The 14,301-nt window shown below is 36.3% G+C and overlaps 1 protein-coding gene across 2 annotated transcripts in view; it reads right to left on the bottom strand.

Annotated features, from left to right (window-relative positions):
* The window catches only part of PCYT1B (phosphate cytidylyltransferase 1B, choline), a 39,729-nt gene that overhangs the window by 9,110 nt on the left and 16,318 nt on the right, over positions 1-14,301 (bottom strand). For both annotated transcript variants that reach the window (XM_072427893.1, XM_072427884.1), the window contains exons 2-5: positions 13,422-13,521; positions 8,908-9,024; positions 7,196-7,347; positions 4,871-4,949 (exon numbers count right to left, since the gene is read on the bottom strand). In XM_072427893.1, the coding sequence (XP_072283994.1) occupies positions 4,871-4,949; positions 7,196-7,347; positions 8,908-9,024; positions 13,422-13,521 (448 nt within the window). The remainder of the gene's footprint in view (positions 1-4,870; positions 4,950-7,195; positions 7,348-8,907; positions 9,025-13,421; positions 13,522-14,301) is intronic.

Raw genomic sequence — 14,301 nt, 5'->3', positions numbered from 1 at the left:
GGGTTTAGGAACATCTTAATAAATAAATAAATAAGTTAAAACAGTTACTCAGAAAATTAAAAAAAAAAGAATATCCGGTCCACCAAATATGCAACGTCTGGTAAAAAAATAAAAGTAAACCTGAAACAAATATCAGGGTAGGTGGGATTTACACAAAAATCCTAGAGGGTACCAAGTACAATGTCATCATTACACCAGACTACTTCCATATTGGTAATGTTTAGGGAACATTTTACTAAATCTGTTCTTCTAATTTAGTTTGAATGTATTTCATATTCACCAAAGTAGGCATGTGCCTGGAATAGTGAGACAACGATTATGCTGAGCACAGAGCATAGTAAGTAGTTTGTGGCCCCCTGATAGGTAACAGTAGAGATGCCCATGGAGGCAATTAGCACCCCACGTTTCTTCCTTTTTCCTAAAATAAGTGAAATAAGATACTTATCTGTATGACAGAAGGAATATTTAAAAAAAAACCTTATGTATGCAACCTCCCTGGCGGTATTCCCGAGTGTGACTCGGGGTAATTTTCAGCACCAAAAGCGATAACCCTGAGCCACACTCAGGGTGAAATTTTAAATGAGATTGGGAAACTTACCTGGTCCCCACGTGCTCGTGGCTTCCTCCAGCCGTGCCCGGCATCGTCGTCTCCAGCGACACCTGCCTGAAATCTGTCGCCTAGCGATTCATGCCTAGCATCTACGTCCCTGGCGTGTGAAAGTTGGGGACGCAAGGCCAGGGGACACAGATGCCAAGTGGGCAATTTAAAATAATAAGTATTTTTAACTTGTTCCGCTTTTACTGTCAGATTTTATTAATACTGCTGGCCATGTTTAAAGAAGACATTTAGGATATAGGGATGTAGGCATGTATATAATCATGTTGCAAATCTCCTATGGCACCCCAAAAGGTGCTCTGTTGGATTAGTACCTGGTGACTGTAGAGGATACTCTTCTGCAAACATCAGTTATATTTGTAAAGAGTAGTTATTTGATTTTTTTTTCAGTTTGGACATGGTCATTACCCTCCAACCACTGACATCAAAAAGGCACTTTTGTGCCCAGAGAACTGACACTCAATGGATATTTTCCTTTTTCAGACCATTCCCTGTAAACCCTAGAGACGGTTAGGCATAAAAATCCCAGCAGATCTAAGCAGTTCAGCGTAACAATGTTCACATACCTAAATGCATGGAGTTTCTGCCATGTGATTGGCTGATTTTTAGATTTGTATTACCAAACAGTTTACCATGTATACCTAAAAAATTGGCCAATGAGTGTGGATCAGGGATCGGCAACCTGCCACTCTGGAGCTGCATGCGGTGACGCAGAGGGGTAATGCCCTCCCTCCTCTTGTGTATGCACGGGGAGGGGGATTCGCCTGCTGTGATGTTCCTGGATTGGGTGGAGTTATCGGTGCGGGACTCCCGTAGGGATAAGAGTCCCGTGTCCCACGTGTTTCCGGGTCTCTACCCGGAAACAAACATCATGGTGTATTCCAGTACGATGTGGGACACGGGACTGAGTGAATTTAAGGGTGGTCGCTCAATGCAGCAGCTGGGCTATTGATTCCAAAAACACTTTGACATTTGAAAGAAAGCAAAGATCTTACAAGTAAGTCTTTAATTGCCTAATAATCTATTATACTAATAAATCTCAGTGATTTTGAGGGTATAATAATTTAATCATGGACTCCAAATAATGAATTGGGGGTATATTAATTTGATCATGGACTTCAATGGATAAAGTAAATGGTCTTAAGTTTATATTATTACACCTGTAGTCATTGATTAAGGGTTTATCTATTGGTGATTTAATAGTTTTGAATTGATCATTGATAATTTTTCATGATAATTTGATATTTCAATAAATAATTCAAATGTTAATTTAATCATAATTACATCAAATATATCACATTAAATTTTTGAAATTTTTTCAAATTAATTTAAAGTTTTCTATCTCTAACACCCTATAAATGAATTTGCAGGCTAAAAAGACTGTTGATCCATTTTATTTATTTATTATGGAAACATCCAGTAAAGACAATAACATCATCCAGGTGGGATTGATAAGGCTACATATTCTTAATCAATAGTTTGCTGCTTTCATTCAATATTTCCCTAATCAGTTGAAATTACTGGGTCCGTGGTAAGCTAACAATGAATACATCCCAAAAAAGAAAAATCTCAGATAAAAAAAGTGAGTTTAATTCTGCATGGAAAGTTGAGCAGAGCAAACATACTTTCAAGAAGTAGATCAACTCTCCAAACTAAACTCCAGCTGCTAGTTTTGTGGCAGCTCCTGAGATCGTAAGCAGCAGGAAGCTATTCACAGATGGAGAATACATGAAAGAATTGTTCACAAAAATATCAGAGAATCTATTCTCCAAATTCAAAAACAAACAGGAAATTATTCAGAAAATTTAAAAAAATCACCATTAAAATGGCAACAAACATCACCAGTAAGCAAGTGATGACATCAATTCAGCTCAAGCATCTTCAATGTGATGAGTCAAGTGATGTAAACGATATTGAGCAGACAGCACTGTCATGCAGATATGTGAACTCTGATGGGCCACAGGAAGAACTGAACTCATACCATTAAAGGGCCAAGCGCCTGGACAGGACATTTGTGAGGCTGTTTTGAGTTGTCTAAAAGCCAAAGGAATAAAAACTACTCACCTGGTGCACCCAGTATGGGAGGAGCACATAAGGGCTTTGTGAATTTACTTCAAAAGTCGCTGGATTGAGAGCTGATGACGTTTCACTGCATCTTGCACCAAGAAGCACTGTGCACTCAAACACTCCCCCCTGAATGGGTTGAAGTGATTGTTATTAAGATAGTGAACAAAATAATTGCAAACGGGTTAAACCGCCAACAGTTTTGTTCATTGTTGGATGAAGTTGAGAGTGCATATTCAGATCTCCTGCTGCACAACAGAGTTCAGTGGTTGTCAAAGGGAGACGCACTGAAACGCTTCGCTGCTTGTCTGGAACATGTAAAAACCTACCTGGAAAGCAATGGCCTCAGGTATCCCTGAGGCCATCCCTGACAGGTAGTCACCTAAACACGCTGAATAAAAATCTCCATGGAAAGGGAAGCACGGCCCTGCAGTTGCTGGAGGATGTTCTGGCGTTTAAGCACAAGATGACAGTGTTTGCCAGAGATGTACAGAAAGGTATGCTCTCTCACTTCCCCTCTCAGCGAGGGTTCAAAGAAGAGAGAAAATACATAAATTGTGATTAAATACACCGTGCAATTAGGGCAATGCAAGCTGCATTTGGAGAAAGATTCAGCAAGTTCTGAAAGGAAAAAAACACTCTGTCCTTCCTTATCACACCGCTGGACATCGACCCATCCCTGCTGAACTTATCCGCATTTACAGGGATAGGTCAGGCCGATCTTGAAATTGAACTGGCTGACATAGCAGATAAAGACTTATGGGTGTCCAAGTTCAAAAGCTTGACAGCGGATTTCGAAAAAGTCGCCCGTCAGAAGGCCACTCTGGCTAAAGAGCACAAATGGAATGATATTGAAAACCTCCCCAAACCCGACAAACTTGTTTTTAAAACATGGAGTGCCATTCCTGACACGTATATGAACATGAAAAAGTATGCATTTGGAGTCCTGTCCATTTTTGGCTCAACATACTTATGCAAACACGTTTTCTTGAGCATGAACTTCATACCATCCAAATATCGCTCCGGCCTCACGAATGAGAGCCTACAGTTCTGTGTGAAGATCAAAGTCACATCTTACAGCCTTCAGAAACAGAAGTCACATTAAACAAGTGAGAGAACCCTAGCATTTAATAGGCTATTATTTTTTAGAAAAAAACATTTATGTAATTTTTATATTGTATGTTCAGGGGCTTTCTTTTGGCCGAGAAAGAAACCCGTAGAGGATGGGAGCATACTGAAATGGGCTTGTCAAAAAAGGTGGTTCCTAATTTTATGTTTACTTTAAAACTGCTAAGCTTTATTATGTTTTTTACGTTTTATTTAATTTTACACAAACATGGGAAGGACTCAAAAAGGCATAGTTCAGTGTTTAATTTATTTCAAACTAGGCCTATACACACACACTGCACTTCTGTTTGTTGTATTCTGTTGTAACAGGTAAACTTAAAAAAAGATTACAACTTTTTTTCTTTAGTGGAAGAGGGGGCAAAATGGCTCTTTTGATAGTAAAGGTTGCTGACCCCTTGTGTAGATGGATGCATTTCCATTCTGTAAAAACACATATAAATTTGCCTTTACATGCACTTTATTGTTTGGTGAAACAAACTGGACTGCATTATTCAAACCTTTCAATGGTCCCAATATATATTGCCCCAGGCAGAGTTTAGGGAAGGGGTTAAAAAGGGCAGGCAGGAAGGGGCAGTCAACAGAAGGTGCAGAGAGTGGAGGGAGGTTCTCGCCTGCCACCCTGTGTTGGGGAAGGGGTTAATGTGTGTGGTTCAGTTGTTGGCAGGTGAGGTCTTGGGAAGGCAGGTACTTTATGGAGTTTTTGATGGTGAAAAGGGGCTCATCGGGGGTATAGTGTCCCACAGTGGTTACGGTATTGGTGGTGAACAGCCGGTTTAAGCTGGCGGTGAGTGGTGGATATGGTTTGCAGTGGTGGTAGCTTTCCTGGATTTGCAACTGAATGTTCAATGCTGGAATGTTGTATTAGTTAGTTGAGTGTTGCTAGTGTATGGATGTAGGGAATCAGTCTATGGTGGGTTGGGGGTGGGCTGGGACAATAAGTCATGGGTAACATCAGAGCTACCACAGTTATGTTGCATTATAAAAGTATTCAGTCAAAAATATTAAGTCAATTTGGTTACAGAAAAAAATATTTAATATGGTCACAGGAAAAAAGCTGTTTACCTGCCTCCTTTATATGCTTGTATACATCATCAGAGCCAGCTGATGAATATGGGATGTCATCATGAGCCACAAAATCAATCTATACAAAGAGAGATAGTACATGACTGCTCAATACAGGTATTAGACAACAGCATAATAAAACAGCATTGATTAATACTCACTGCAGGATACAGAACTCATTAATAAAATTGATTTGTAATTTTTGTGATTTAAAGTTCTTTGTCTTCTTTTAATGTTCAAATTTTAATATTATCTAATGCATAAATAAATCAGCTTAACACTAAAATTCTAATTAGTAAAACATGAAAACAGAGTTGCAATATCAGTAATGCAAATGTCAGGTTTTTACAAGGTGTGTACATCAAGTAAAGATACAATATCATAATGTTTTAAACTAAATACTAGTGCTGCGGAAGACTGCATACCTTACTGATATACTATTTTACTATAATATTTTAGATACGTTTAGATAATTAAAGTAGATCTAAACCCAATTACTAAAATCTCATATAAGGTCTAAAACCTTATAATTTGTGTATCACTTTTCAAGATTTTTTGTTTTTTTTTAATCAACAAAGTCAATGTAATGTTTTTTCCTAATGGACTTCATTATAAGTGTAAACCTGTATCCTCTCATAATTTGCTATTGTTTCCTAATATTTATGATAACATCAAATTAGAATTATTGTAATTATTTCTACAAAAAATGTCAATTTTTATTCTCTTCAACAGACAGAACTGGTCCAAGCAGTCACTAAAATAGAAAAATTTCAAGGTGCAAAAGCCTCATTATATTTTGGAATTGGACTTAAAATCAAATAGCACAAACATCAACAATATTACAAGTGATAAACTTAACTTAACTGATCGGCACAATTAAAAAAGTGAATTAAAACCTAAATAGTAACTATAAAAATGAACACAAAGAAAATAAGAAATAAGAAAATGTTATCTCTAAAACATGTCCATATGGACTTGTAAGGCACCATAAAAACATAATTTATTCAAACATTCAAAATATGATCCCTGTGCAATCTTGGGGTTGTCTCCCGTGAGATGGAGTTTAGTATGAGGAGGATGTGAAAATTAATGGCTGGGGAAAGTCTTGTGTGCCACACTTTGAGGCATAACGTGTAATATAGGGAAACCTATCACATCTTACTTTTATAGAAAATTAGGAAGAGACTATGAAGATGCAGATCTGATATGAAAAGAGATCATGACAAAGGCATCATCCTTCATTGCCCCACAAAAAATACAAGCCTGAGAAAGTTAAAGGAGACTACCACTATTGCTGTTTAAAGGGTTGAACATGAGATTTATCATGTAAGTTTGGATTTCCAGTATCTTTTTAAATGGAAGCAGAGTCTGTGAAACGCGTTGACTGGATACATATCATGTGCATGTTTGTATAAGATATCTCTCATTTTTTAATATCTGAATAAATTATATTTTTATGGACAATGCATTTTGAAAGGGGTTATTGTTATGGAGGTTACTTAAAAGTCCATGTGGATATTTGGTAGAGATGGTATGGATATAAATTGAATGTGGCACCAAATTTAACATAACTGTTCTTAAAGTGAAAGGAAAAAAAAATGTCATATATACTATACTTGTACAGTTGCTCAACGCAGTTACAGGAATGTTTGTTTCTGGTAGCACAGAAATCAAGATCCTATATTTCTTTTAACAAATCAAGATATATGCAAATTAACACACCTAAACTAAACAGTGTAGGAGTATTTTTTAAAAACAAGGAGATGTAGTGTACTTCTTTTTTATACAGATTTACAATGGTTTGCTGTTTTTGTAACAGTATGTGTGCTAATTTAAAAGTTGCACGTGAACAGTGGAAAACCTGGACATCTAAAGTAAAATACACATTGTACAAAATTACAAAATCAAAGATAAATACTGCAACCCCCCCCCCCGAAGACCTGATTTAATAAAGCTTTCCAAGGCTAGAGAGGAGATACACATCCATCAGTGAAGCTGGGTGATCCAGCAAACCTGGAACAGATCTTTTCCAGGATTCAAAACATTTGCTAGCAAATAGCAAATGACTTTGAAGAAATCCATTCCAGGTTTGCTGGATCACCCAGGTTCATTGATGAAAGTGTATCTTCTTCAGCCTTGGTGAGCTTTAATAAATCAGGCCCTTTGAGTCAGGTTTGCACTGAAAAAGTGCTTGGGTCATCTAATTGTAAATTCTTTCCAGTGCTCCTAAAGGAGAAGGGTAGATAAACAGAAAATATAATCTGGGTCTTTTGTAAATACCTGATATTGAAAGGATATAACTTTAATTTTAACAAATAACATTACCTTATGCTTCTCTAAAAACTCTGGGGTAAGTGTCCATGGGGCATCAGTGATCACTTCATCTACATAGCGGCAGTGACGCAAAGCTTCGTAGCGCTCACTCTCAGTCATTACAGTGAAACCTTTGTACTTGTGAGTTAGCTCATCACTGCAAACTGACAGAAACCATTAGAAAACCAATTCTACAGTTATTCCTCTTGATCAGTATGTATCAAATCTAACTACTTAACAAATAGTAGTCAATATTACCAAATAAAGAAAACTCCAACTAAAATTACTGGTGATAATATAAAGGGAACAATTTTGCTAAAGGTGCACAAATTCTGATTCATATTCTTTAATGACCTAGGCAGGACCGATACGCTTGTTGTCAAACACAGGTAGATTGTTTACAGTGCCTGCCAAACACACATAGTTACATAGTCAGGTTGAAAGAAGAACTAAGTCTGTCAAGTTCAACCACCACCACTAGACAAAAAAGCAGGGTTTTGTTGGCACAAGAATAATGTTATAATATATTCTCAATAGACAATAACAAATATAAATAGAAAAAAACATAACGGTTTAAAAGATTGGCCACAATAATTTCTTGTGGTCCAAGCAGTATCAAATTGGCCCTAAGAGCCACTTAACAAAATAAATTCAAATTAGACCACAATAATTTCTTGTGGCATAAGCAATCACACTTTGGCCCTAGTGGGCTCTAGACATAAAACATCTAGCCAATCATATACATTCCTTGCCATACAGATATTAAAACCTCCAATCATTTATTCATGTTGATTGCTGTACCCGACGCGTTTCGCCCTAAAAGGCTTCCTCAGGGGTATCAGTTTATCAACAGATCTTTGGCACTTGCGGTAATTAAGTTTGAATACGAATTTTTTTATGTTACATTATATAGTACACATAGACATATCTATGTATATTTGAATAAATAACTGTTAATAAACTGATGGCCCCCTAGGGCCAAAGTGTGATTGCTTATACCACAAGAAATTATTGTGATCTAAGTTGAATTTATTAAGTTAAGTGCCTCTTAGGGCCAATTTGATACTGCTTGGACCATAAGAAATTATTGTGGCCAATCTTTGAAACTGTTATGTTTTTTCTGTTTATATTTGTTATCGTCTATTGAGAATATAATATAACATTATTCTTGTGCCAGAAAAAAAGCTGCTTTTTCTCTTCCTTTTTACGCTTCATTTAATTGAACAAGGGTTGGCAAAAAAAAAACTTTAAGTTCAACCACTAGAGAAATAAACATTTCCCAGATAAAAAAGAACTTTATAGACATAGTTGATCCAGAGGAAAGAAGAAAAAACCCTGGTTCAATTTGCTCCAACAGGGTAAAAACATTCCTTCCTGAGAGGCAATCGGATGTCCCATGATTACCAGTCCCTGTTGTCTTTACTTTAATGCCCATTTATAATCTGTGCTATCAATACAGTTTGACACCTAGGTAAGGATTTGATTAATCTTAACCAATCCTAACCATGTCTGCCAATGGCTGCCTCACCAGCAAAAGGTTTGCGTATGATCTAAAAAAAAATTGGCATATTCACACAATCTGTGTAGTTGTATTTGCATATACTTAGCTCTCTTGGTATATGCTAATTGTCTTTCACATATGTCTAAATCAGCTTTTTTTTAGTAATATACTACACCTTCTTTACTAAGTACAATAGAACACAATATGTTAATTTATAGATTACCTCCTACTAGCAGGTAACTGTTTGGGAACAGGTTTTTAGCTTGCATTAGGGCTCTTGCATGGCCTGAGTGGAAAAGATCAAATATTCCATCTGCATACACCCTGACAGGTCGGTCAACTGGAAAAGAGAAAGAAGTGACATTAGCTTGTCTCTTGGGAGCAATGTGACTTTTTCTTCAAAGTTACAACATTCCAGAACATATCTACTTCCCTACAGAAGATGAAAAACTATATTTATATATTGTGCTAGTTTGGCAGTTGCTTGCAGTAACAAATTAACCTAAATCTATAGATTTGTAGACTTCCTCTAGTAGAACCCCCAATTTGTCTGCATGCACGAAGCCTTCCTTCTGAAATAAAAATCTAAGCCACATATAGATTCCTATACAGTATTTTTAATATTTTAAAAATGTCAGACATGCACAGAGGCAGAATGAAAAGTACAACACAATCATTGCATTTCCTAACAGGCAATAGAGACCACATACAGTATGTAATGAGCAAACAATTACTCCACTGCACAGGATCACCAACAAAAGGCTGAAGTCGTACCCAGACTCTAAAGCACATAAAACTCACATTGTAAACAATAATGACTTGTTGAATTTAGCACAGTTGCAGTACTATACCTTTATTTGTACATCACAAACAGATTCTCCATTATATAAATTAGAATTAGGGGCAAGGAGGGAAATCACATTTTTTGTGACCTTGTTTCAAAGCCTGAGGACGTTATTGCTATCAATGCCTCTTCCTCCAGTATTGGCAGCTCTTAGCATTCTTTCACTATTCTATATCAGCATTTTGCTGCCTCATCAAATATAGCCAAATTCAAAATTATATTCTTGACCCATTGAAAGTAAAAGCAATAAATGACACCTTTTTCTGGATCGGTCCTTCATCATGGATTTTTTTTCGCAGTATTTCGTAAAGCAAAATAGAAACCACATCACTTGCAGTGCTCTCTTCAAATAAAAATGCAATTTCACAATCACAGTAAATAGGACAAGACACACCTGAAATCATTTATTGATCACCATGGCTGGTTTTCAAATAATTTGCCCTGCTGGGGTATTATTGTAAACCTTTTATAAATAGACATGCTAGTGGCTGCACAATTCTATACAGCTCCATTAATATAAATGTTTTCTTCATGTGAAATACTTGTTTCCCAACATTTCTTCATAGTAAATGTAAAAGAATAAAGCAAAACCTTTGCGTATTTCATACGTCCTTGATGCTAAGCCTTTACTGCCTGCTATTTTTGAGACCTGTTAACCACCTTGCCGTTAAGCCCGAGCATGCTCGGGCTAAAAACTTTTGCAATTATGGTTTACCCCGAGTTTTTGTCACCAGGTGGTTAAATGTAAACAAATGTTATGTTGCAATCCGATTGTCATACATTGTATGACAATCGGATTACAACTGAAAGGAAATACTCTTTTATATTCATGATATCTACTAGACCCTTGTTCGGACATATTTCTGTAACTTACAGGTCTAAAATGTAAAAAAAAAAATTTCATGAAAAACAGTGTAACGCTTTTGGTACAGAAATCTAGACATCAGTGTAACGCCCAGGAGGTTAATAATACGTATGCAGGCTTACATCTTGTTTGGAACTCTGTTTTTGATGTATGGCCTGATTTAATAAAGGATACATTTTCATTGTTGAAGCTGGGTGATCCAGCAAACTTGGAATTGATTTCTTAAAAGTAATTTGCTATTTGTTAGCAAATCTTTTCTGTCCTGGATCAGATCAATTCCAGGATTGCTGGATCACCCAGCTTCACTGATGAAAGTCTATCCTCTCCAGTCTTGGAAAGCTTTAATAAATCAGGCCCAATAGGTATATTGTTGTATGATGTTGATATGGTTTATGATTACTACTTCTTTCCCTCTTTCAGGAATGTCAGGTACCCTATTCACATAACCATAACCATTGGCCTATGTTTTTACAAAGAGCTTATGTTCTCTTTCTAAAAATCTTGGCTTGATTCTTTATGTTTTTTTCTCATAGTATCAGCATATTTTTCCCAAAAAATGTTTGGAAACCACAGACTGATACATAATCCCCTCGCCGGTTCATTTTTTCCAGAATTAATAATTTCTGGAAGAATGATAATGACGTATTTTGGGTGGTGCATTTCTTAGTGGCACCCCATTGTTTTTTCTTTACTTTCAGCTCTGAATACAAAGGATGACAGTCTGTGTACACTATTTTGATTTGCTATAATGCAGTGGCCCATTGAAGTATAATCATTGAGAAGAAAATTGCAGGATCAACTGTGCTGCTGTAAAGAGACATTTTCATGTACAATACAATTTGTATTATCACAAAGCGAGGGCTATTCTTCTTTTATATGCCTGTAATTTGTTTGTCACCTAACAAAGAATTTCCTTCCCAAATGAGAACTTGTGTAGCATATAAGGCTGCTATTCTTGGCTCTTCCTGCCATCTGTGTTCTTAGCTTGAGTACATCCCTGAGCTACATCTCATGTGTGCATTTGCTCATCTCCCTCTAAGCAATAAATCTTTCATATATCCAATCCTTTAATTCTGCAAATGCTGCAAACAATGTTACCTGTTTCATTTATAATACCAATCTTTAAGTGACCACAACGATTGTGGCAAAGAAATTGATGCAGGTTGCACATCGCCAGATTTAAAAACGATTTGAAGAAATCAAAGCTTCTTAAAAAAAAAACTAGAATTGTCCCCAATAACAACCACTACAGACCATCTCTTTAGTCAAAAAAACATTTTGTTAAGCGTTTATTGCATTTTATGATTCCTTTCTTTTGGAGATTTTTTTCTCATTTCTTTTCCTTGTGAAAGCTGGACAAGAGATAAGAAAAGCAGTAGTCACTTGGACATGAGGGCAAAGACAGTGACAAGAATTTTACAGATTCTAAACCCAACCAATATTACTTAATAAAAGGTGTTTTGTTTCCTTTGTGTGTCAGAATGTTTCGGTAAACCTTTGGACTAAACATTTAAAAGATCTGATGGATCAAATCTAAAGCAAAATCTAACATTAGGAACTTGAACTTTTTCTTCTTCTGTATTTATTGCTGTATAGGAAATAGAAAGATTTGACTTGCTAATGTAGTTAGAAAGACCAGTTCTCTTTTCAGACTCGTTTGATCAAAAAGCCATTTAAATTCCAAAGAAGTTACTGGATTCTGGATCTTACTCATTACCAAACCCATCACTGGGTAAGGTTCCACCTCATCTTATCCCGTCCTTACAACAACTGACTGGTTAGTAAAAAAAAATACTTTCACACACTTCTGTGTGTCTTCTGCTTAGAGGAAGGTGGAATTGGAAATGAGATAATTTAAATAGATTTCAATTGATTAATTTTGGGGAAGAATTACTAAGAATGGCTGAGAGTGGTGTTATATTATGCTAAATTGTGTTATATTATAATATGTCTTTTGTTAGCCTGAAATACTAAAAAGGGACCTGGAAGAGTCACATATGAGGCAGCAAGGGGTATGGAAAAAAGTTGGGGTTCTGGTGTGTCCATTACTGAATATCTGGAAATGGATAGCTATGATATAAAGTCAGTTAAATAAATGGGCCAATATAAAACAGTGTTCTCAACTGGGGGTCCATGGAACCCTGGGGTTCCTACAGAGGTTTGCTAGGGATTCCTTGCTCAATCAGAAATTTGTGACTCTCAGGTCGGTTTAACTGACACCAATGAGCTATTTGTATATTTATATGAGCTATTTGTAAGGGTGGCATTCTTCCCAATGGCCAGCAATGTAGAGGTGACATTCTTCCTCTTGACCACCACGCTAATGTACTGTGAGTTGTGAATTTAATAATTATGGTGGGGGTTCCATGATAAAAAGATTGAAAAACACTGGTATAGACTATAAATTGTTCAGCAGTGGCAGTATATAGTTAAGAAATAAATCCAGTTTTATCTCTGGGTTGTCCCTACAATCTTGAGGGCCTCTGTGAAATACCTCTGCCCCAGAAAGCATTGTTGTGAAGTAAAATATAGCAGTCATATATAAAGTCCACCAAAATGCAGTTTACTGGGTAACACATAAGGTGTTCTCTTGGGCAGTATGTAATACAGGAGATGTTAAGAGACTTAACATGAACTCCCCCCCTGTACATGCAAATTCCAAGGTTGGAGAGCTCAATTTCCAAGTTCTGATATGAGGTCAGAATAGTTCCTATAACACGAAATAAACTCCAAGAAAAACTATCCAACCATGCCTAATCCTAAGTGTTACCCTGCAAACAATACAGCAAACACTGTAAATCGTTATTCATTTATGTCCATACTTGGCTGTCTAATAAAAGGGATATAGAGGACATTAAAAAAAAAAGTTGTGTATTATTTTGATAATTTATGCTGATAAAAAGACAGCTGTCGCTATTGAGCTGATTTGCTTTTAATCTAGAAATACAGAGATTACTAGCAGACATTCTAAACAGGTATTGCTTTTGGCATTTGTTCATTAGAGGTAGAGAAGAATCTAAAAGCTCACCTGGTGTTCCTATGTGGGCCTGAGGAATGGTTAGTTTCTCATGGGGAGCTTTACACTGGCAGCTTGTTTCTACAGCAAATGGAGCAGGTGCAGCAATTGTCTAAAATGGATAGAAAAGAATACATAACCATTCACTGTCCACATGGCTATTAATATTGAACAAACATCATTGTATTACAACCTGTTATTATACTTTCAGACTTCCCTGTTTAAACTGTGTTCCAAATTGCTAAACAATCAAAAAGGAAGAAATCAAGCATATAAATTAAAATAATTAGGATTATGGTTAATTTGTTTGCTTAAGTGGTTTTCCTAACTTGTTTTTGATGTAAATACAACATTTACAGTTACTGAGGTCTCGCTATTGTCTTTTAGTATTTCATTTGTAGCACATTTGGTTTCAGAATTAGCTTGTGACAATACCTGGTGATTGGAGGCCAAACTTCCAGGTTCACATGTTAAAGAAGACCTAAACTTGACAAATACATTGCACTCAACTGAGAAGAATTACAAAAGAATATATAGAGTAAGGAAATACACATAAATCTGAATCCAGTATATTAGATCACATGACCTTCAGCAGCTCTACTATATGTACATAGGCTTGTAAATGTATATATTATTAATATTAATCATTAGTATAGTATTATAATATATATATTATAATTATAAATACTACAGTCCCACATCCAATCAAAATATCTAATTTTTTATTTGAGAATACAGAGTTGGAAAACATACAGTTAGACATTTGCTTTATGATAAGCACTCTTGCCTTACAGCAGGGGTGTCCAAACTTTTTTCAAAGAGGGCCAGATTGGATGAAGTGAACATGCCGGAGGGCCGCACATTTTTCCGAACATTCTTTGAACAATTACAA

Source organism: Pyxicephalus adspersus, chromosome 1 (genome assembly GCF_032062135.1).
Source record: "Pyxicephalus adspersus chromosome 1, UCB_Pads_2.0, whole genome shotgun sequence".
NCBI classification, from domain to species: Eukaryota; Metazoa; Chordata; class Amphibia; order Anura; family Pyxicephalidae; genus Pyxicephalus; species Pyxicephalus adspersus.
Note: the sequence above shows the minus strand (reverse complement) of the source record. Positions and strands in the feature narration are given on the sequence as shown.